The sequence below is a fragment of the Halichoerus grypus genome, chromosome 2 (assembly GCF_964656455.1).
Source record: "Halichoerus grypus chromosome 2, mHalGry1.hap1.1, whole genome shotgun sequence".
In the NCBI taxonomy this organism is placed as follows: domain Eukaryota; kingdom Metazoa; phylum Chordata; class Mammalia; order Carnivora; family Phocidae; genus Halichoerus; species Halichoerus grypus.
In genome coordinates, this window is record NC_135713.1 from 7989892 (window position 1) to 8013703 (window position 23812).

The window sequence follows — 23812 nt, forward strand, 5'->3', positions numbered from 1 at the left end:
AGCTGAGCTGTTCGTGGGATTTAATATAAAGTAATTAAAATCTAAAAAATGAAACTTGACCCCGTACCCCTTCCAAGTGAACACATGAGTGACTTCTGACGCAGCCCCAGGCCCTGGGCCCGGAAAACACCGTTTTGGAAAAATCACTTCCTAGGAGACCGTCACTGTAATCCATCGTTCTTCATTAGCTTTTAGAAAAAGCCACACATTCAAAAAGTAAGTTTATTGGCTTGATGTAATTAGGTCAATAAAACCCTATCAGGATTTCTCATAGTGCAATGTATGAACGTGACAGGTTCATCTGTATTAAGACAGATAAATGCCCAATTAAGCTGGGCTTTGAATCTGAGTTTATAGTTCATGCTCTTCACGGCTTTGCCACACTCCTCATTTTAAAGGATGTACTTAATTAAAAAGCAAGAAGTCCACACCTGAGCTGTGAGCTGGTCCATAAACAGCCCTAGGTTTTTACTGATAGGATATTACTCTATCATTCAAATTCTTTAGGTACTGATCTGGTTTGGGGTTTTTTTTTAATGTATTAAAAGTTAAATTATATCATGCATTAACATTTTCTACCCAATTTATGTTTCAGAGGGAATAATGAGTTTCAGGATTCCTTGATTTGTATAAAGTGAAAATTAAATCAAATGATCCAAGTATCCCAAAGCACGTTTCTGGATGCAAGCTATCTTGAGGAAGTTTACACTTGGCCACAGCTAAACGTACTTGTGCAGCCACTCAAGTAAATTTCTTCTTGCCTCGTCAATATAGGGCTTGTCCTCCGCTGAACAATCTTCTCTCTTTCGATGCACGAAGCCATGGGTTTGCCCAGAAAACGTTTTAATTTGATATTCCACTTTGCAGTGTTTTTTCAACTTCTGGGTCAGTAAAGAGACCTGATGATGCAAAAAGATTTCACGATAGTATGATTTTAAAAATCTAGCCATATTTTCCATTCTCCAAATCCTCTCTGAATGCTCATAAAAGAAACTGAACGTCAGTGCCGTAAGTTCTGTAGCTATTATGAATTTTTTACTTTTGATTCTATACGTAACACAGTCCTTACCTCTGGCAAAGGAGAGGATTCTGAGCAATATAAAAATGATACAATATCAGTTCTTTGAAACTGTATTAATATCTTTTGTATATCATTCAATATATAACAAAATATTCAATATATTCAAGTATAAATTATTTTACATTTGTATTAATATGATGTGTTAGTTATGAATAACAACAATAATTTCTAAATGACTGCTTTTGAACCAGTTTTCTTCTGCTTTTTTCTTATCATCAACATACTGGGTTTAACACACCATTTTTTTTTTTTTAAAGTAAACTCTATCCCCAACCTGGGGCTCAAACTCATAACCCCAAGGTCAAGAGTTGCAAGCTCCATGGACTGAGCTCATTAAAGACCCATGTCTTTAATGACACACACCTTATCTTAACTCATGGGTTACACACGGGAGGACGGGGAGGCAGGGCCGGCTTCGATGCCCAGTAAACAGACCACACCAGGAACACTTTTGGGGGGTTACAGTCCGTAAGTCCCCAATAACACCTACCTTTAAAACTTTTTTTAAGATTTTATTTATTTGAGAGAGAGAGCACAAGCAGAGGGAGCATTAGAGGGAGAGGGAGAAGCAGGCTCCCCACTGAGCAGGGAGCCTGACACGGGGCTCGATCCCAGGACCCTGGGATCATGACCTGAGCCGAAGGCAGACACTTAACCAACTGAGCCACCCAGGCACCCGGTCACCTTTAAAACTTTAATATTGAAAAATATTTGGAGCAACGCATGAACCCTTTGGGACATTTTCCCTGAAAGGTCAAATCATGTTATTAAACACAGAAATGAGAAGAGGAGGGGGACCTGGGTGGCTCCGTCAGTTAAGCATCAGACTCTTGATTTCGGTTCAGGTCATGATCTCAGGGTCATGAGATCAAGCCCCAGGTCCCGCTCAGTGCTCAGCAGGCAGTCGTCTTAAGGATTCTCTCTCCCTCTCCCTCTGCCCCTCCACCCACTCACCAGCACGCACTCTCTCTAAATAAATAAATCTTAAAAAAAAAACATAAGAGGAAAGATGCCAACTTACTTGTTCAAGAGGAATCACAGCATCATTTTCAGCAAAAATGAACAACGTGGGGTTCTTTAAACTGTGCACATCTTCAGAGTCCTTGACGATCCCTGGAAGATGGGCATAGACACACAGGGCAGGATTTCCATGCGTGGGCCTCAGAAATCTCTGTGGGTTTGGTTTGATTTTTCAGAGTAAAATACGTGCTTCGGGGGAGCAGTTTATTCCTTTCTAGCAATTCCACAGAAGTGGCCTGGCCTGTAAAATTAGTCTCAAAGAGCAACTTACCTAGTCAGGCCCCTGCTGTCCACTTCGGTAGGAGTCAGGCCAGAAATAATGGAATTAGACCTTGCGGTCGGCTTGGCCGCACACAGACGGGAGCAGCCTGAAACCCGCTCCCGTGTGTGACATGCCTTCATTTACAAACAGTGACAAACTTTCAACTCTGGAGCACCTGGCCCCTACCGCTCTAGAAGTCTGGGGTTTGGCTGTAGGGGAAAGAGATGGCTCAACCCGAATACCAGGACAAGTGGGGATTTATGGCCAAGAAGCAGAGTGTGAGGCAGTGGGTGGAAAATTACTAAGAGGAAACATCAGCAAAGGACGGATTCTGGCCAGAGGACATGACAGGATTCTTGCTGACAAGATATGGGGGGGCAGGGGGGCACAGGGTGAGGAATTTGGCCAGACATCCAAAGTGGGGGATTCTCACTGAACTGCCCCAGTGGGCCAAGGACAGAGCCCAGTCGGGGCCTCCTCAGAAAGAGGACTCACAGAGGAGCCTGGCTCAGGTGTGGTCAGGGACAGGGTCCAAGTCAGTAGGAAGAAGAAAATAATGGCCATCTCCTGCTTCTTCCACATCCTGTGGGCAGCACAACAAGGCTAAGTAGCCCAGAGAGCCTCCCCTCACCTGTAACCCCTCCCTAGGAGGCAGGGAGCCACAGGAAGGATGGCCACGCTCCCTGGCCCACTCTGTTAAGGCCACGTGGCGTGGCTGGACTGCGGTTTGATGGCCCCAGTCCTGCCACGCTTGTCAGCTCACGCAGTGTGCAACAGCGGCCAGAAGGGGGAGCTCGCGAGGCGCCCACGCAGGAGAGCCTTCTGCTGCTTCACTCAAGGGGACAGTCAGCCTCCTTGTGCCCAACAGCAACGGACAACTTAGTAACTTTGGTGTAAGTTAGTATTTAAAGGATTTTTTTAATGCTAAAAGTAAGCAAAAACACCACATCGAGAAACGATTAATCCAAATAGGAATCCTTAGTATAATGGTACATCCTATCATGAAAGAAAGCCAAACTTCCTTCAGTGTCTTCTTTTTTTTAACATTTTTATGGTCTGCTTCTCTATCGTGAACTTAGTATGCCATGTCTCATACACATGTGTTCTTACTTCATTGCTATGATACCTGTGGTCTGTTCGGCTAAAATGTTTCCTTTTCTTTCCTTCCTTCTTCATACATGTATTGTGTGTGTGTGCATGCAGTTGAAAATAACTCATATCTTGGGAAAACAGGTTCACAGGCGTTCCTCATAAAGAACAGTGCTCGATATTAACCATGCTCACAGAAATAAATGTTATCCCCTTCACCCTACATGAAGAAATCGAGCCCTCAGGTTAGGTGATTCTCCCAACAGCACACTGTGGGGACCAGGACTCCTCAATCCCAGTGACATCTTCTGGTTACTACATTCTGAACCTGCACCTTACAATACTTTCAGATTTGTAAAGCCAAGTTCCTCATCTCTGCACAACTGGGCTGTGTATTGCTCCCGGAACAGCTAGCTTGGGAAGAGGCTTGTGGCTGTCACTCGAGCACTCCTCCTATTTCCACTGTGTAAAATATGCAAGGCAGATTTACCGTAGACGGACACCCCTGCCCTGAATTCCGGGTACTTCATCATCACGTGATGGACGGCCACTCCACCCCAGCAGAATCCCACGGCGCCAATTTTCTGGGCATGACACTGCTGTTTCAGATACTTCAAGACAGCATCTACCTCCCTAGAACAGAGTTATTCAAGAATCAACAGATACCGATCACTTATATGTGGAATCTAAGCAGCCAACCTCAGAGAAAACAGAGAGTAGAGGGGTTCCCAGGGGTGGGACATGAGGAAATGGGGAAATATTGGACACAAGGCACAAACTTCCAGTTATGAGATTAATGAGTTCGGGGTTATAATGTGCAACCGGGGGACTACAGTTAATAATACTGTATCCTATCCTTGAAGGTTGCTAAGAGGGCCGACCTTAAGTGTTCTCACCACCAAAAAGAAAGAGTAACTATGTGACAGGATAGAGGTGTGAGCTAAGGCTATGGTGGCAATATATAAATGGGTTAAATCAACACAGTGTACACCTTAAACTTACAAAACATTGTGTGTCAACTGTATCTCAATAAAGCGGGGGAGGGGGCGGCGGGCAAAGAAACAATCAAGAGGTACTTTGCGAGCCCCCCCCGGGGAGTGCGCTGGACAGCAAGTGCTATGCCGATGGACGGTAATGGGGCTTCAGCAGCAGCTCTTCCTCGAGGCTCTGATTCTTACTGTTGGAGCTCTGCCCTCATCACGTGCTGCCGGAGTGATGCACATCTCCCCACGGGTCTCCCCACAGGTCCCCCCACAGGTCTCTCCACCAAGCACAGCCTCCTCCAACCACCCAACAGAGCTGCGGGCGGGCTCTTTGCAAACCAAAAATCACACCAGCTCACATCCCAGCTGAAAGCTGAGCCCCTGACCTTCCACAGCCTCCGAATAAAGGCCAAAGGCCAAAGCACAGCTCCTAAGACCTGATCCCAAGATCCACCACCACCACCCCCCCGAGCACCCCAGCCTGCTCTCCTCTGACAAACACCAGCCCCACTGGGCAGCTCCCCAAACTCTCTGACTTGGCACATTCACTCCCGCAGCTAACATCCCAACTCTGGAAGGCCTGTCTCCTCCTGTGCCCAAAGAGCAGAGCGGGACTTGGAAAGCCTCCAGCACGATGTAAGCCAAGAGAGCACCAAGAACAGTGGCCCTGTCTTTGCAAATGGTTCATTTGCAAATTGCTTGTCTGGAACTCAGTGCATTTTCAACTAGAAGCAAAACACCCAAATGGAGGTAGGGAAGCAAGGCCAGCCAGAACGTTCTGTTTGATCAGATAAGGAAGAAATGCTGTTGACGATTTAAGAAAGTAAAAGAAAGCCATTCTATTGCACTCCCTTTCCCTTTTGATCATAGCATATCCTTGAGCACCTTCAAATATTTAATGTATCCTACCACTTCGTACAAAGCAGTTATATTCATCATGTGAGCAGTAATTAAGTAATTCCGCAAAATAACAAGGAAAGAGCAATAGTTCTTAATAAATTTTCCTCGAATGCTTTGATCTTAAGAATAACTGCCTTAATTGGAGGGGACAAGAAGGAAGAGGCCATTTCTATAAAAATACTTTAACTCGAGTGAACATGTCTTTGCTGGTGTTGCTCTGAATGTGTTCCCCACTTTTCTGGGAGCACCAGGGTTTAGCTTTGGATGGACCTCTCCTCCCACCCCCCAATGCTTGGTTCATATACCTTGGGAGATTCTGCCCTAGGTTCCAGGAGTGAAGTGTGTGGCTCAGGCTGACCATCAGAGCATAGCAATCTTCTGGCCACAATGACTGATTCAAGGGTGGACCTGTGACTGAGCCATAACTATCAGGGCAAAGCGGGAATTTTGCTGGCTTGCTGGAAAAGGGACCACTGGAAGGCTGGAGCTGCTGCAGCCATCTTGTCACCCAGAGGCAAAAGCTGCCTGAGAATGGAGCCAGTGTACAGACAATGAGGTAGAGAAATGTTGGAAGGCAAGTCCTGGAGATAGTTTCTGCACTAGGAACCAACCCCTGCTTCAAGCCAGAAACTACCTCTTTTCAGCTCTGTAAACCAATAAATCCCATGACTGCTTAAGCAGTAAGCATTCAAGACGGATTTTCTGTTACTTACAAACAAAAAAACACTTGACCAGATACAAGGATTTCAGTCTCCTTTCAAAGTTAGTGTTTGTCTTTTTTTGGTTTTGGTTTTTTGTTTTGTTTTGCTTTGTTTTTTGATAGAAAGAGAGCGCGCATGGGCGGGGGGGGGCGCAGAGGAAAAGGGAGAGAGAGAGAATCTTAAGCAAGCATGGAGCCCAACATGGGGCTTGATCTCACGACCCTGAGATCATGACCTGAGCAGAAATCAAGAGTTGGACGTTTAACCAGACACCCCAGTATTTCTGTTTTAGGTCTCATTTTTATATGAAATGCATGGCTCTCCTCTTCCCCTCTGGAAGAGTACCGCGGGGCTGCTCCAACACCTGCCAGAGACGATCACTCTGCTTCGTGCTCACAGATGGAAGGCAGACCCACACAGCTTTTCCTCAGAAAGCAGCAAAATGTCCTATTCTCCCCAACCCCAGCCCCACACGGGAAGTTGAATTTCACATTTGCAACCCAGTCTCTGCGGTTCTCTTGTGTTTCTACTTCTAATTTTCTCTTCACTTCTTGCTTCATTTTGTTTTTCTTGGGGTTGCAGTTAAGGATGCAGGTCCCCTCGGAGGGACTTGGAAAAGGTAGGTGTGCAGGAGGGCTATCCCCAGGAATCTCGGGGCCAACCCTGAGGAAGGGGAGGGAAGGACGCAGAGCCGGGCAGGGGAGAAGCTGGTGGTGCAGTCTCCACACAGGCCTCTACCAGCTCCTCTGGGGAGCTTGGAGCTGGGGTGGCCACTGAGGGTCCCCCTGACTGAAGATGAGGAAGCCAGGCCTTCATACCCCTGCAGGGAGACTCCTCAGGATGGGGCAGAGGAAGACCAGGCAGCTGATGTCCCAAGGACAGCTGATGGGCTGGCCTCCCGCCCACAAGCCCCTGAGGTGACTGCTGGTTAACACAGCCTCAGGTGCTCGGCCATGCCGGGAGCTCCCAGGGCACCCCGCGGCACAGGCCCCTGAGAGGAGGTGGCCCCAGTGAGTGTGGGGCATGAGACGGGGCTGAGGAGCCAGGCGGGCATTCGGCAGGGCCCCAGGCCGCTTTGGCCTATGGGAGGAGGTCTGCCCGGGGTCCACCAGCCCAGGGGACAGAGGGGCCAGCAGCCCTGGGGTCACCCCTGAAGGGCACTCCGGTGGGAGAAGAAAGGAACAGAAAATTCCAAGGACCATGTGGTCACAGGCAGGGGGCCACATTCTTAGCAGTTTCCCCAACCTCGGCTGGGGGAGCAGCTTATCAAACCGAAGGCTCCCGTAGGGTGACAGGGAAGGAGAGTGTTCAGAAGGACAGATGGCCAAGGTGAATCAGGGCTGGTGTTGGGGGAACCTCCTTTGCCCTGGGCTCACATTTACTTGCTTGGGAGGAGCTTGGCGTCAGAGCGCACTCCTGGCCCCTTTCCCCCTCCATACTTAGCCCAGACAGAAGAGGGTGTCTGAGCGGCAGCTGAACGCTCTGTTCCTTACTTCTGGGCTGGTGGAGCTAATTTAATAAAAAGCTGAAATCCTGGGGGGATCCCCCTTTTCTTCTCACTGCTCCCTGGACCCTGTCAAGACAGCAGTCGTGGTCTGATGGGCCTGGTGTCAAGACCCGAAGTCTCTCAGGGGGGAGGTGGGGGGTCAGGTCTAGGCTTGGGGGAGGGGATGGCCCCTTGGGTTTCCAGTCAGCTGAGCAGGAATGGGGCTAGACTCTGCTCCAGCTTCTTTTCTCGGCCCATTGCCTCGACTGGTTCTGCAGCCAGGACAGGAAGGAAGGAGTGTGGACCCTATGGACCCCGAAAGCCCCCAGTGTCAAGGGAAATCGCATCACCCACAAAATCCCCTTGGCATGAGCCCCATGAAGTCTCTCAGAGGGGGAAGCAGACAAGCCTGTTGGGCGGCAGGAGGCTTGCCGGTGTCCCCCCTTCCAGGCCACACACGGTGCTCAATGAAAGCCCGTTTCCTTACGCATTAGTCATGGCCATGGAAGTCCCCCCACGAGGGAGGGTGGGAGGTGTGTGAATGGTGAAGCCGCACCCACTTCTCCCTCCAGCCTCCGCTCCCCCGGGGGGCCACACATGTGTGATAACTTACTTATCGATCTTTCTGGCATCTCTTGTTTTCAACCACTCCGGAAAGGTGGACCAGTCCCCAGAAGGGTGCCACGGCTCCTGCCCTACGAAGAAGTCCGGAACGATGGTCCTGTCAAATAGGGACATTCACTGCTCTTCATTTCGGAGCTGCTGGTCTTTGCTTACATTCATTAAGAAGCCTGCTATGTTGGTGATTCTGATTCACAGGAGAAGGAAAATGGGGACCACGAAGGCCAAGCTTGATCGCATCAAAGAGGCCACCTGGAGCCAGGCCAGACCACTTCGGATTTCACAACCGTAGGTGCGCGGCCTCCGGCAGCCCCCTTAGAGCCCAGCCCGTCTGAGATGACGAGGCAATCCGGCAGGGCACAGGATGGAGCCCCAGGGTCCCCCTCCCCCATCCCGGAGGAGCCTCATCGCTCAGCTGGCCTTTTGCATTAGCCCCAGGTCAGAGGGTCCACCTGCGTCACATGTCCAGTCACGAAGACCAAGCAGTTCTCCCCAGCCTCTGCCCAGGATGCCTACAGGGCACAACCTCCTGCTCAGAGGGAAAGGTCTCATGCAGATTCTAAAACAGGCGGCAGGGAGAAAACAAGCCAGTTCCCCGAGTCCGTGTCCATCCTCCACGCCAGTCAACCCCCGGGGCTGGGTCCACACTGCGCGGGCCGGAGACTCGCTTCCTAAAATAAAGGCCATCGCCACGGATGGAGGAACCCGGCTCTTCCTGCCAGGGTGGAAGGAGCCCTGGAATCTGGGTCAGAAGAATCCAAGTTCAAGTCCCAGTACCGCCCCGTCCGCCCGGTGGCCTTACCAAGTCACTTTTAGCCTCATTTTCTTGGTCTGATGAACAGACAGCACCACCCGATCTCAGAGGATTATTTTGAGGGCAAAGGGAGTTGGATACGGGGAGAGAGCTTTGTAAATCACAGGCGCCTCTGCTCATTGTTTATGTTCCGTCTCCAACTAAAGGGCCCGCAGTAAGACAAGGGAAGCCACAGTCCCGCGCAAGCTGCCTGCTGCAGGGCGGGACTACGAGCTCCATCTTCAAGCCTCAGGGCAGCCCCAGCCTCGTGGGGTCGTTGGAAGGATGAAGGACACGTATCCCTGTGACGCCCTCTGCACGGGGCCCGGCCGAGCCACGGGGCAACCGGGGTTGGCTACTGTGTTTATCACTGGGTTTGCCCCCAGTAAGTTACGTGGCCTCCCATTGCAGACAACATCTGGGGGCGGGAAAAAGTGAAAACTCAAGTGCAAATCCTCTTTTGAGTCTGCACTAACGCCGAGTCACGCGACAGGGGCGTGCTACCTTCAAATCGATTTCTCTTGTAGGAAAACGAGGCAGGTGCACACTGGGATTTGCAGCTTTTTGAGAAAACAAAGAAAAGTGGGGTGTGCCACGCTCAGGGCTGGGGGGGGTCGTAGGCGGTCTGAGGCTGGAGGGAAAGAATGGCTGACACTCTGCCAGACCTGGCGTGGTGGGGAGCAGACAGGCGTGTTCTCGACACTCGATCCGGCAAAGGCCGAACCTTCCGGAGGTGAGTGAGGTCTCACGGCGCCGTTCTGGAACCCCCGGGAACTCGGACAGGACCATGATTGCTTGTGTTTAGCGTGGTTTAGCCCAGGCTAACCAAGGGCACCCTGCCTGTGAAACCTGACCCAGGCTGAGATGTGCCGAGGGCCAAGGAGCAGATCCATTTCAGAGCTGGCGAGGTCTGCCCCAGGCGTCCTCTACCTGTGTCCGGGCGGGCCCCGCATCGGGAAATCACTCTCTCCGAGTCCGATGGGTCTACAGGCCCAGGCAGTGCGAGGAGGAGCCGCCGCCCTGGGGCTGGGCTGGGAGCAGTGGCTGCCTCCCGACACCAGGTGGTGTCTAGGCTCACGCGACATTCCCCATTTACCTGCCCCCAGTGAGATGAGGAAGTAGGTAACCTAACTTAGAATGCAGGTGGGGCTTTTTGGGTTTTGTTTTGTTTTCCCTGAAGGGAACAAAAGAGATCACAGAAATCTCCATGAATTTAAGGAAAGTGACAGAACTTCATACGTACGTGTATCCGTTGCCTGCGATCATGTCAGCCATGTATCTGGTATTGGGCAGCTGCCAGCCAAATATATCTTGAATGACAATCACAGCCTTGCCCGTGTCGAAGGGGGGCTTGGTGACGTAAGCCTGGATGTGCTCGACTTGAACTTCGCGCCCCATCCCTCCATACTCTATCCTGTGGCCAATGTCACATGGACAAGGATGAGCCTCGTTAGCCATTGGAGAGATCTAAGTTGGGCTACAGAGAGAGAAACATGCATTATATTCTGAATGGTGCAAATCCAAAGATGATACACAGTAGGTAAACTAAAATCAAGAGGATAGAAAAGAATTCATTTTAATTATACTCACTGTGTGTTCATGGAGGAAATCGCTGGTAACTTGTGATTCTGAGTGGGGCTAATAGGAATCCATTCCCACTACCAACACTAGAAATACCGGAGTGAATGTAACCAACAGATAAAAATTAAAATGGTGGAGCTCATAAAGGGAACAATCCCCAGCTAGGACTGGAAAGGACACTTGAAGCCAGGGTCACGGTGGCATGAGCAGATACGGAGGGAGCCCAGCGATGCTGGGGAGCAGGCTAGACCCAGGAACAAGCACTAATAGCCCCCATGAGATGGGGATTTGTGACCGAGACCCCATGCAGTGTCGGAGCCCCCAAAGGTTTATATTTAGTGGGGAAAATAAAAACAAAAAACAACAATAAAAGAAAAAAAAAAGAAAACTCTACAAACAAGGACTAGGACCATGGTTAGAAAGCCCAGGGAGGAAAAAAAGAAACCAATCCTCCAAAATGTCCACTCTCCTCTCAAAGTAGGAATATCTAGAAGGTGAAATTAACCAAACAACTGACCCTGGGCAGCAAAATCCCTGGGCACCTGGCAGAAGCAAATGCAAACCTACTTAGAGCAAGACTTTCACACCCCAGGACAAAAGACAGTACCCCCTGAAGAGGGGAAAGCCCGAGGGTAGCTGGGGTCTGGACAGAATGTGCAGGGATGCTGGCAGATGGCTCATGGGGGGTAGCAGGCAAAGAGGAGTCAGTGAGGATGAGGGTTTCTTGCCCGAGGATGAGGGTTTCTTGCCCGAGGATGAGAGTTTTTTGCCCGAGCAACTGGAAAAGGATAGCGTGTCTTTAAATGAGAAGGGGGAGACACGGGAAGAACAGGTTGGAGGAGATCAGGTCTTAAATGTGGGGCGGTAAGTCTGAAACATCTGTCGGACAGGCTGAGCGGACAGCTCATAACAAGTTCAGGGCAGGGGTCCAAGCTGGAACTACAAACTTGAGAAGAGTCAGCAATATACAGCCGAGCCTCTTTTTTTTTTTTTTTTTTGCAGATTCCATACACATGAATTTGCCCAGTTGCAAAATTTACTTGCAACTCCAAAATCGGTACTTGCTGTGCTTTCGCCACCATCCACAGACTTCCACAGAGCAGTGACAGATCTGAGTCACTGACACGCACAGTCGAACAAGGCGACGCTCGGCCTTCTCATTCAGCTCCCGCTGCAAACAAGCATCCTTTTCACTTTCTGTTGAGTCCCACATCTTCTGCATTTTTGTGCTTTTTGGCTGGCGATTTCGTTGTTGACGAATGGACTCCATGCACAGTGCCGAAGGGCCGTCAAGTGATCCCAAGGGCACAATGTGCCTCCAAAAACCACACGTATAGTAGACAAGCCTGGCTCTGGCGTGCGCGACAGCCGCTGATGGTGGGTCCAATGTCAATGAATCAACTCTACATTAGATAAGGCGTCTCTACACAGAGACACACATAAAACGGGGTGACGCACTGACCAGCTGACAGAACTGTGACCGGAGGCTCGGAGCAGTGGTTCAGGATTTGCTCGTCCGCTGTCCATGTGATTTATCGACCACGACTATGGTTGGCCCTTGAACAACACGGGTTTCATCTGCACGGGTCCACTTACGCATGGATTTGTTTCCATAAATACAGTCCATGACTGTGAATGTATTTTCTCTTTTTTGTAACTTTCTTAGCATTTTCTTTTCCCTAGCTTACTTCATTGTAAGAATACAGTATATAATATGTATAACACTCAAAATATGTGTCAATCATCTGTTTATGTTACCGGCAAGGCTTCCAGTCAACAGTAGGCTATTAGCAGTGACATTTTTGAGGAGTCAAAAGTGATATAGATTTCTGACCGCACGGAGGTCAGCGCCCAAACCCCCATGTTGTTCAACTATGCTGTAAATAATGAGAATTTAAAACCTGGAGAATGAATGACATCATGAAGGGAATGACAGTAGATAAAGAAGAGAAGGATCTGGAAGACTGAGCCCTGGGGCCTTCACCATTAAGGGCTTTGGGGAGGCGAGAAGAAACAGAGAGTGAGCCTCAGAAGAAACAGCGAGCAAGAGGGGAGGAACCCCCGGTCATGGGCCTGGAGCCCCGTGAAGACAGGGTTTCAAGAAGGCAGAGTGTAGACCGAGACATTCTGCAAGAAGCCCTGAGAGACGCAGAGGGTTGGCCACAGGGCTGAGCAATGGGGACGTCAGGGTGACCTCCACGAGAACAGGTCTGGAGGACCAGGGTGGGCAAGACAGCAGCAGGCTGGAGAGAGTGACAGGAGAGAATCAGACCAAGTGAACACGGAAGCTCTTCAAGGCTTTAGCCAGAAACTGGAGCAAAGAAGAGTGAGCAGAAAATGGAGGGAAGATAGGGCAACAAGTCTTTTTATTTATTTATTTTTTAAGATTTTATGTACATATTTGAAAGAGAGTGTGAGAGAGTGCACGAGCAGGGGCGAGGGACAGAGGGAGAGGGAGAAGCAGGCTCCCCGCCGAGCAGGGAGCCGGATGCGGGGCTTGATCCTAGAACCCTGGGATCATGACCTGAGCCGAAAGGCAGCGGCTTAACCGACTGGGCCACCCAGGCGCCCCTCTTTTTATTTTTTAATGGAAGAAATCTCAGCACATTTGTATGGGAATGAGACTGGTACCTCACAGAGGAAAACAAAGCAAAACCAAACCAAACCGACGGTTCGAGGGGCACAGGGGAATCGAGGGGCACAGCTAGGTGGGAGGGGACGGGGTTGCACAGGGAGAAGGTCACCTTCCCTAAAGCAAGGACGGGTCCTCCACGGTCCCAGGAGGGAAGGCAGAAGGGTGGGTGACGTCGGGGCAGGAGGCTGTGGATGCTCCCTACTTGCATCTGCTCAGAGAACTGAGAGCAGAGCCAACAGTGAGGGTGAGAGCAGGGGGGAGGTCGGAAGGGACAGGACAAGTGGGAAAATGAAGGACCAAGGAAATGTACATGGTCCCTGAGGCTGTGTCCCTCCAGCCACGTCCAGCAGCAGGATGGTGGTTTGAAGCGGGCAGATAAATGGAACAGAACAGGACCGGGCTCTGGAGGTTTTTATGGGAGCAGGAGGGCACGGTGGATCTGTGGCGGGAGGACAGAATGGCCAATAAAGGGGATAAGATATGACACTGAGCGACCCAGGAGAGCAGACAGATCCCAGTGGATCCCCACCTACCGTTGTGCAGCCCTGCCAGATGGTGAGAAACCTGAGGAGGAAAGCAAAAGGAATCTGTTAGAAGAAAACAGAGAATACCATTTTCCTGAATCTTGGCATAAAGCAGCATTTCTTACACTAGACCCAAAAAACACAAACCATGAAGACAAGGATTAATAAATCTCATTAAGTATGTATTAGTCTGCTCGAGCTTCTGTAACAGAATAGCACAGGCTGGGCAGCTAACATGACAGAAATGTATTTCTCCCAGTTCTGGAGGCTGGAAGTCCCAGATCGGGATGCCCACAAGGTCCGGTGGTGACGGGGACTCTCCCCCTCACTTGCAAACAGCTGCCTTCTCGCTGTGTCCTCACACGACACACACAGAGAGAACAAGCTTTCTGGCCTCTTCTTGTAAGAGCACTAATCCCATCCTGGGTCCCACCCTCACAACCTCATCTAAACCTAATCACCAATGGTCCCACCTCCAAATACCATCACGCTGGGGGTTACGGCTTCCACACATGAACTTTGGGGGGGACACAAGTCCGTCCACAGCAGGAATCAACTGTAAAAACCACTTGTAAGACAACTGGGGGAAATTGAACTGGCTGGATATTTGATGGTATTGAGAAGTTACTGTAATGGTAGAGGGGGGATGATACTATTACAGTGATGGGTGTGTGTGTGTGTGTGTGTGTGTGTGTGTGTATACAATTCTTACCTTTTATGGCTACATGCTGATGTATATACAGATAAAACAACTACATGTCTGGGATTTGCTTCAAAATAGCACAGGGGGTGGTGGAGGTGGGGAAGAGTTATTATTATTCGAGATATCATTCTCAAAGCAGAAGATTTAGTATCTAGATAAGATATAGGAAGAATTCTTGGGGCGCCTGGGTGGCTCAGTCAGTGAAGCATCTGCCTTCAGCTCAGGTCATGATCTGAGGGTCCTGAGATTGAGCCCTGTGTCAGTCTGCTTCTCCCTCTCCCTCTGCCCCTCCCCACCGCTCGTGCTCTCTCGTGTGAGAGCTAACAAATTAATAAAATCTTCTTAAAAAAAATTTAAAAAACAAAAAATTCTTATAAATCAACAAGAAAAAGACAACTCAAGAGAAAAATGCTCCAAAGATAAGAACAGGCAACTCACAAAAAGGTACACCTGAATGGCACATAGACTTATGAAAAGATATTCAACCTCACTGGTATTTAAGAAATTGTACTATTTTGTACATGACACAGATACTATTTTACATCTTGCAGACGTCTGTTTGCACCAAGAGTCGGTGCCCACGCAGGGAAAAGGGAGGGAATGTGAGCTGATACAAACTCTGGAAGGTAGTCTGACAAGGTCTAGCAAAGTCAAAGATGCAGAAACCCTGCAACCCAGAAATCCCACAGCTGGGTGTATTCCCCAGAAAAATTTACACCTCTGTGTGTGTGTGTGTGTGTGTGTGCGCATGCACACTCATGCACATATGTGGTGGATGTGGAAGGGGTGCTTTTGGTGGCACAGACGTGATGACAGTAACTGGAAGCAATCTGACTTTCAGGAGGGGCACAGGATAAATTGTGATGTATTCATTGTTGTGGGTTGACCTGTGTCCCCCAAAAAGACATGTTCAAGTCCTAACTCCCAGAACCTATGAAGGTGCCCTTATTTGGAAATAGGATCTGCAGAGGTAATCAAGTGAAGATGAGGTGCCTGGCTGGCTCTGTCAGTTAAGCATCGGACCCTCGATTTCGGCTCAGGTCATAATCTCGAGGTTGTGAGATCCAGCCCCGCACTGGGCTCCGCGCTCAGCGGGGAGTCTACTCAAGATGCTCTCCCTGTCCTTCTGACCCTCCCCCCCTCAAATAAATAAGTAAATCTTTAAAAAAAAAAAAGTTAAGATGAGGTCATACTGGATTAGGGTGGCCACTAGCCCAATAACTAGTATCCTTATAAGAAGAGGGACATTTAGATACAGAGACACACAGGGAAGAAAGCCACGTGAAGACATAGGCAGAGATTGGAGTGAGGCTCCTACAAGCCAAGGAACACCAGGGACTGCCAGCAACCATCAGAAACGAGGAGAGAAGCAAGGAAGGATTCCCCTCCGTAGGTTTCAGGAAAGCAGAGCCCTGCTGACACCTTCATTTCGGACTTTTGGCCCCCAGAACTGTGAGAATACATTTCTGTGGTCTTCAGTCACCCAGCTGGGGCATATTTGTTACAGCAGACACACGAAACAAATACATGCATAAACAAACTACATGTACACTTACCAACACGATAAATCTTAGAAACATAATGCTATTTAAAAATTCAATGGCCTTTTTGATGCTAAGTAAATACTAAAAAGAAAAATAATGCTTCTTTTACTAATAAATATACTGTAGTAAAAGTAGAACGCACGGGAATAAACACACCACCATTAGCCAGTGGTTACTGGCGAGGGAGGGAGGGTGGAGAATGCTGGCTTTAACTGCATTTGTTACATTTTATTTCCTAAGAAGGTTTTGACTAAGGACAAAATGTTCACATTTTTTAAGCCCGGGTCACGTGAATATGGGTGGCTGTTATATTATTTCCTGTACCTTCCAGAATATTTTAGAAAGAAAATAACTAAGTTTTAAAGAAACACAAATTAAGAGCTAGTCATTTGCTCAAAGAAAATTTGAAACGATTCCTCATGGTTTTGTTTTCACAAGCTCGGTTATAAAACTATTATTAGTAAGAGAAGTCACAACAATCCAGCACCAAGAGCGGCAAACTTTATGTCCAATGCACTATTTGTGGACAGCCGATTCCTGAGGCTGAGTTCTTTTTTTTTAATTTAAATTCTGTTTAGTTGACATACGGTTCAGCATCGGTTTCAGGAGTAGAGATCAGTGGTTCATCATTTATATGTAACACCCAGTGCTCATCACAACAAGTGCCCTCCTTAATGCCCATCCCCCATCTATCCCATCCCCCACCCACTCCCTCCATCAACTCTCAGTTTGTTCTCCACAGTTAAGAGTCTCTCATGATTTGTTTCCCTCTCTCTCTTTTCCCCCTCCCAAATATTCACGTTTTGTTTCTTAAATTCCACATATGAGTGAAATCATATGGTATTTGTCTTTCTCTGATTAATTTATTTCACTTAGCGTAATACACTCTATCTAGCTCCCTCCATGTCATTGCAAATGGCAAGATTTCATTCCTTTTGATGGCTGAGTACTTTCACACACATACACATACACCACTTCTTTATCCATTCATCAGTTGATGGACACTTGAACTATTTCCATAGTTTGGCTATTGTTGATAATGCTGCTACAAACATTGGGGTGCACGTACTCCTTTGAATGTGTATTTTAGAATCCTTTGAGTAAATACCTAGTAGTGCAATTGCTGGATCATAGGGCAGTTCTATTTTTAACTTTTTGAAGAACTGCCACACTGTTTTCCAGAGTAGCTGTACCAGCTTGCATTCCCACCAACAGTGTAAGAGGGTTCCCCTTTCTCTGCATCCTCGCCAACACCTGTTGTCTCCTGTGTTGTTAATTTTAGCCACTCTGACAGGTGTGAGGTGCTATCTCATCGTGGTTTTGATTTGTATTTCCCGGAGGATGAGTGCTGTTGAGCATCTTTTCATGTGTCTGTTAGCCATCTGGATGTCTTCTTTGGAAAAATGTCTATTTATGTCTTCTGCTCCTTTCTTAACTGGATTGTTTTTAAGGTGTTAAGTTCTTCACAGATTTTGGATACTAACCCTTAATCGGATATGTCATTTGCAAATATCTTCTCCCATTCCGTAGGCTGCCTTTTAGTTTTGTTGACTGTTTCCTTCTCTGTGCAGAAGCTTTTTATCTTGATGAAGTTCCCATAGTTCATTTTTGCTTTTGTTTCCCTTGCCCCCGTTGACATGTCTAGTAAGAAATTGCTACAGCCAAGGTCAAAGAGGTTGCTGCCTGGGTTCTCCCCTAGGATTTTGATGGTTTCCTGTCTCACATTTAGGTCTTTCATCCATTTCGAATTTATTTTTGTGTATGGTGTAAGAAAATGGTCCAGTTTCACTCTTCTGCATGTTGCTGTCCCGTTTTCCCAGCACCATTTGTTGAAGAGACTGTCTTTTTTCCATTGGATATTCTTTCCTGCTTTGCCGAAGATTAATTGACCATATAGTTGTGGGTCCATTTCTGGGTTCTTTATTCTGTTCCGTTGATCTATTTCATCTATGAATCTGTTTTTGTGCCAGTACCATACTGTCTTGATGATTACAGCTTTGTAACAGAGCTTGAAGTCTGGAATCATGATGCCCCCAGTTTTGCTTTTCTTTTTCAGGATTGCTTTGGCTATTTGTGGTTCCACACAAATTTTAGGATTGTTTGTTCTAGCTCTAGAAAAAATGCTGGTGGTATTTTTATAAGAATTGCCTTAAATGTGTAGATTGCTTTGGGTAATATAGACATTTTAATAATGTTTGTTCTTCCAGTCCAAGAGCATGGAATGTTTTTCCATTTCTTTAAGTCCTCTTCCATTTCTTTCATAAGTATTTTATAGTTTTCAGGGTATAGATCTTTTACCTCTTTGGTTAAGTTTATTCCTAGGTATCTTATAGGTTTGGTGAAGTTGTGAATGGGATCGATTCCTTGATTTCGGTTTCTGTTGGTTCATTATTGGTGTATAGGAATCCAACAGATTTCTGTTCATCGATTTTATATCCTGCGATGTTGCTGAATTCATGTATCAGTTCTAGCAATTTTTTGGTAGACTCTTTCGGTTTTTCTATGTAGAATATCATGTCATCTACATATAATGAAAATTTCGACTTCTTCCTTGCCAATCTGAATGTCCTTAGGCTGATTTCTTACCTGACTTGTCCTATGGGGCTGCAGAGACCACAAAATATCCTGGCCATTCCAAAGCAACCTTGAACCTGAATCTTTTTACTTTATCTTCAATTGATACCCGCTTTTCAGAAGGAATGTTTATGGCCAGGACAGTCACCATCTGGACTGTTCTGCACAAAGGGGCAGTGCCCAGGACAGCCTGGGTGTGGAAGGCTGGACTCCAGCCAAACCCATCTGTGGCAAAGCATTGCAGTGTGTGTTCTAGGCCAAGGCCACAGGGCGGGCAGACATTTTCCAGGGACTACACCCCCCAAGGCTCGGGGAAAGAGCCTCGGGGAACACACCCAAGCAGCTCTACTGACAAGGAGACATACAATTTCTGTACATCCTTTTCAGGATTTTGGCTTTGCCCCGCCCCTCCCCCAAATGGCACATTTGTTAAAGGAGAATTTTCAGAAAAAAGTAAAGCCATGACTCTCATAAGATTTTTTTTTTAAATGAACACATTAAGGATTTTATTTTACTCATATAATAGGAGGGAATGAGGCGGCTGTGACAACTGATTTGAAGGAAGAAGAAAAGAGCACAAACGTATACGGAGTAAAGGCATGTTGAGATTGCAAAAGGAGAGAAAACAGATTTTTCCACAGGTGGGAGGAAGCCAATTGGTTCTCCACCAGACGGGACAGGATTCACTAACTTACTGGTTACCAGCGACTTACAAAGAGTTGCGGTGGTGCCAAGACAACGACTGGGACCAGAATCGGACGACCCAGAAGGGTGTGCCACCGATAACAGAGGCTCTCCCAAAAAAACATGAAGTTCCTTCTGCGTGACATTCATTATGAGGCCGGTCACAGTGAGCAAAAGGTTTCCTCCTATTGGGGGAAACCACAGGGATGGGACTGTGGGTGTGACGTGGACGGTGGGGGCCTCATAAAATGTGTCAAGAAGGACTTTTCTGGGGCGCCGGGGGGCTCGGTCGGTAGAGCATGCAACTCTTGATCTCAGGGTTGTGAGTTTGAGCCCCACGTTGGGTGGAGAAATGACTTAAAATCTTTTTTAAAAAATAGAAAGGCTCTTCTTTTTCCTGGCAGGTGGGCTTGGCAGCACTCACTGGCCACCTCGAGCTCAGATCTGTGGTCTCCACTAGTGAAGCCTCTGGAAGTCAGAGCCCTCCTCACGGCACCAAGGATAACCCAGACGCGCCCCTGCACAAGAGACCTTCTTTGACGAGGCCACACTGACTAGCAGCACGAACGCTCAGGATCCGCCCATGACCTTCATGCAAGATGCCACAGAAGTGTGAATGACCTCAAAGGTCATTTTACAGTCCCTTAACCAAGACTCTTCTTCACCAAGCTCCTCTGAACTCTTCTCAAACAGACCCTGACTTCTGGGTTTCCGATGGCATCTCTGCCATGTCCAGTTCCAATAAGAATCCTGCTAAGTTAGTTTCACAGAATCTCTGACCCTCCATAGCTAATCTGTTTCCCCATCCTCCACTGTCCCCCGGGTGAGGTCTGATCACACTGGCTTGTCTTCTGCAAGAACCCAGTTAGGTCGGTTCTCTAGAACTCCCATTCCCTGTGATGCTTCCTCTTAGCCATTTTCCATCCACTGACCCCCCACTCCACTCCTTGGCTCTAAATTCCCACTTTTTTTCTTTTGTTATTTGCAGAGTTGAGCCCAGTCTCTCTCACCCACTGTAAAACCCCACTTCAGTGGTCCCTACTCATATCCCGATGCTCCTGAATAAGGTCTGCTTCCATTCTTTAACAAATGCCATGACTGAATGATTTGTTCTTCAACACCCGACAGCCCTGCTTCACACACGAAATGCTTCCACAATATCACAAGCCAAGACCCATGGGGATCAGTGGTGCCTTTCTGATCTGCCAATTCCAAGGGGCTCACATGTCCTGCCCCCTCTCCTAACCTGAGCCTTCCTGAGGCATTCCTTTGCCCCATGTATCTCTATGCTTCTTGACTTTCTCTTGAACCAGTTATAACATCTGCCTGGTTCCCTCTTTCGTGAATAAAATAGAATCCTTACCACGTGCTCATTTAAAAAAAAAATTTTTTTTTAAGTAATCTCTACACCCAACAAGGGGCTCGAACTCACAGCCTCAAGGTCAAGAGTCTCATGCTCTGCCGACAGAGCCAGCCAGGTGCCCCAACACGTGCTCATTTTTATATCTGTATGAGAGTCATGATTTTACTTTTCGCTGAAAATTACCTTTTAACAACGCGACTGAACAACATTCCCATTTTCTCACTGGAAGTCAAAAAGGCAGTAAGTGGGTGGTAAAGCGTGGTCCCACGAGTCTGGTTTTCCTGCTTTCATACCCTCAAGGATTTAAATAACTCGGAAGTCAGACTTCCCAATGCAATGATGTTCTCCAACAGAAACAGAGAAAACAGATTTCGACGAGCAAAGGGAACTGGCGCCGATGGGACTGTAACCAGCAACGAAGTCAAGGAATAAATTGCTAGAAGCTTCAGAGATTTGGAAACCATCAGCAAGCAAAACAAAGGCTGAAAGGTACCAGGAAGGCTTGGTGTTTTCCCCTTACTGGGTAAACACTGCAGAAACTTGCCTGGCCACTGATTTTCGATCTTGCAGCTGGGAAGGCTCAGGCCCGTACAGCCCTACTCAGCCGTCTACCCGTCGATGATCCTACAAACACCAACAACTCCAGATATTTATTTGTCAGCAATCATCCTTGTACTTTCCACCGGGTACAGGCGTAGGCGGCATTAACTGGAAAGGTAGATGTGATGAGCACCCACTGGCCTGCAAGCATGCCAATCACATGGCTGCCTCTGGCCTTCTCTTAAGCTCTTCTGAGGCCTGGGTAGCCTTTCCCCAGACACCTGCGGGGCTCACTTCTGACCCCCTTATTTTAAGTGGGCTTCGAAAACAACAGGTTGTATCTTCCATCAGCAAGTAGACCTAAATCGCCTCCAACCCACATGGCTGTGTGTGTGACCTGAGCGGTCTTTCTTGGCAACTCGCACCAAGTACCCAGCACCGAGGATGTCGCGATGCCTCCTCTCCAGACCCCGGAGGCATCCTAAGGAAATACTGCCAAGTGTGGATAAAGATTTTTGAAGCCGGTGCCCATCTTACCAGTTCAGATGAAAGAATGAACACAGGAGGTCACATATACCCCAGGCACAGCCAGGCCAGCCAAGGAGCACGGAGGCCTAGGCTCAAGGGATAAGAATGCTTGCTTAAATTCCTAACATAAGGAATACAGATATTTTCCAGATTCCAAGCCTCCTGCGACGGAAAAGACCTCCAGGGCACCAGACAAAGTGGTCACCTGCTAGTACGACCTCATGGGTCTCCAATCAATGGTGTCCACCTTCTCAGGAGACCCCTTCCCCAAATTTTGCCCTTAAAAGCTCTCATTTGCAAGCCATCAGAGGATTCTGGACTTTTGAGCATTCCTGCCCGTTCTCCTGGGTGGCGCCACACCAATAAATCAGCTCTGTTTTTCCTCTGCAAAAGCTCGGTGTCAGTTTTTATTGACTTGCTGCATATCTGGTGGACAAACTCTCACTTGGTTCGGTTACATTTTGATGCAAATATGCTCATTTTTCCCACAGGTTTATATTGGTAAAAACTACGCAACCAAAACGTCCAACTGTAGGGCAGTAATTACAAAGAGTATTCAACGGCATGAAAGAAAGGTCCCAGACAAATGGAAAAAATAAATACGAGCTTACGTACTACAGTATGATTTCAACTACGTTTTCCAACAGGACAACACACCAGAGCGGGCTGGCCAGGGCTGCTTTTCTGCAGCGACAATGTACTACCGCTTTGGTAAAAGTCACGTTTTGAAAAATGGGCTTTGATCGGCTCATGACCTGTGCCCACGGCCGACTTGCTCTACGTCCTGCAGAGCCACGCGCGAGTGAGGGCGCAGCCGGGCTGCACGCGTTCCTGGGCCCGCGCGGCGCACCTACCTGTCCGCCGCCCGAAGCCTGCGTTCTCCCCGCGCCGAGGCAGCCCGCCGAGCCCGGGGACGGTCGGGGCAGGCGGGGAGGAGGCGCTTCCCGCCGGGACGGAAGTGGACGCGGTGACGGAGGGCGGCGGATCCCCGCCGGCCAGTGGCTGCCCCGGATTCCCAGCCTCCCGGGAAGGCCGGGCGGGAGGGAGGGGGGAGAGGCAGGGGAGGCCTGGAGGGCACGGGGGGAGGGGTGGGGAGGGGTGGGAAGGGGAGGCCTGGAGGGCACGGGGGGAGGGGTGGGGAGGGGTGGGAAGGGGAGGCCTGGAGGGCACGGGGGGAGGGGTGGGGAGGGGTGGGAAGGGGAGGCCTGGAGGGCACGGGGGGGGAGGGGTGGGGAGGGGAGGCCTGGGGGGTGCGGAGGGAGGGGTGGGAAGGGGTGGGGAGGGGAGGCCTGGAGGGCACGGGGGAGGGGAGGCCTGGGGGGTGCGGAGGGAGGGGTGGGAAGGGGAGGCCTGGAGGGCACGGGGGAGGGGTGGGAAGGGGAGGCCTGGAGGGCACGGGGGAGGGGTGGGGAGGGAGGGAGGCAGGGAGGCGGGAGGAAGGCGAGAAGCGGGAAGACGGCCCGCCTGTGAAATTTACACGTGTGCCTGGCTCCTCGGATCTGGGACTTCCCTGTTGTAAACCTAGATTAGGCTATTTTTAAAAATAAATTGTTACATATTCATTGTTGGCCTCCCCTACTCCGTCCCCCCTCCAGGCTTTGTCTGGTCACCTAAAGTTGTCCTAACCAATTCCGTTGGCTCCAAAGATTAAGAAAAGAGGAAGAAATGCGGGTTAGGAATATCAGTGACAGTGGAATCAGTGACAGCTTCCTGAGGCCACAAGTAGTTAGCCACAGATCTTATGACCGACAGATAGAACCTTATTAATTTAGATGCTTCTAATCGGAAAATGTGAATCCAGACTGATGATGATTTTTTCCTTCAGGGATCTTTTCTGCAGAGAGATGGCAATTCAGTAAGATAAAAAGACGCCGGGAGTAAGGTTTGTGAGAAAGACAGTTGGACTGTTCAAGGGTAATCTTCAGGCAAAGGTAGAATCATGATGCTCACATACATGTAAAAATGACATGTGTTGAAGATTTTATGCTCCTCATTAATTAATGAGGAAACTAGGCAGATGTTAAAATCAGTTCAGAGGCACCTGGCTGGCTGCGTCTGTTAAGCATGGGGCTCTTGATTTCAGCTCGGGTCATGATCTCTGGGTTGTAAGATCAAGCACCCCCATTCGGTTCTACTCAACGTGGAGTCTGCTTGAGATTCTCTCTCTCTCTCCATCTGCCCCTCCCCTGGCTCCTGCACA

The 23812-nt window shown here is 48.7% G+C and overlaps 1 protein-coding gene across 7 annotated transcripts; it reads right to left on the reverse strand.

Annotated features, from left to right (window-relative positions):
- Positions 1-208: 208 nt before the first annotated feature.
- CMBL (carboxymethylenebutenolidase homolog) lies at positions 209-22631 on the reverse strand. Of its 7 annotated transcripts, none has more exons than XM_036104619.2 (8): positions 22467-22625; positions 13686-13716; positions 10527-10603; positions 10180-10413; positions 8136-8243; positions 3943-4085; positions 2103-2194; positions 209-899 (listed from the first exon to the last, which is right to left on the reverse strand). In XM_036104619.2, exons 4-8 carry the CDS (start codon positions 10392-10394, stop codon positions 720-722), a joined length of 738 nt encoding a protein of 245 aa, XP_035960512.2. In that variant the 5' UTR covers positions 10395-10413; positions 10527-10603; positions 13686-13716; positions 22467-22625; the 3' UTR covers positions 209-719. The 7 variants fall into 7 exon arrangements, with proteins under 7 accessions (XP_035960512.2, XP_077922681.1, XP_077922680.1 ...); XM_078066555.1 differs by lacking the exon at positions 22467-22625 and adding an exon at positions 22368-22431; XM_078066554.1 differs by lacking the exon at positions 22467-22625 and adding an exon at positions 22228-22342.
- Between the last annotated feature and the right edge of the window lie 1181 nt (positions 22632-23812).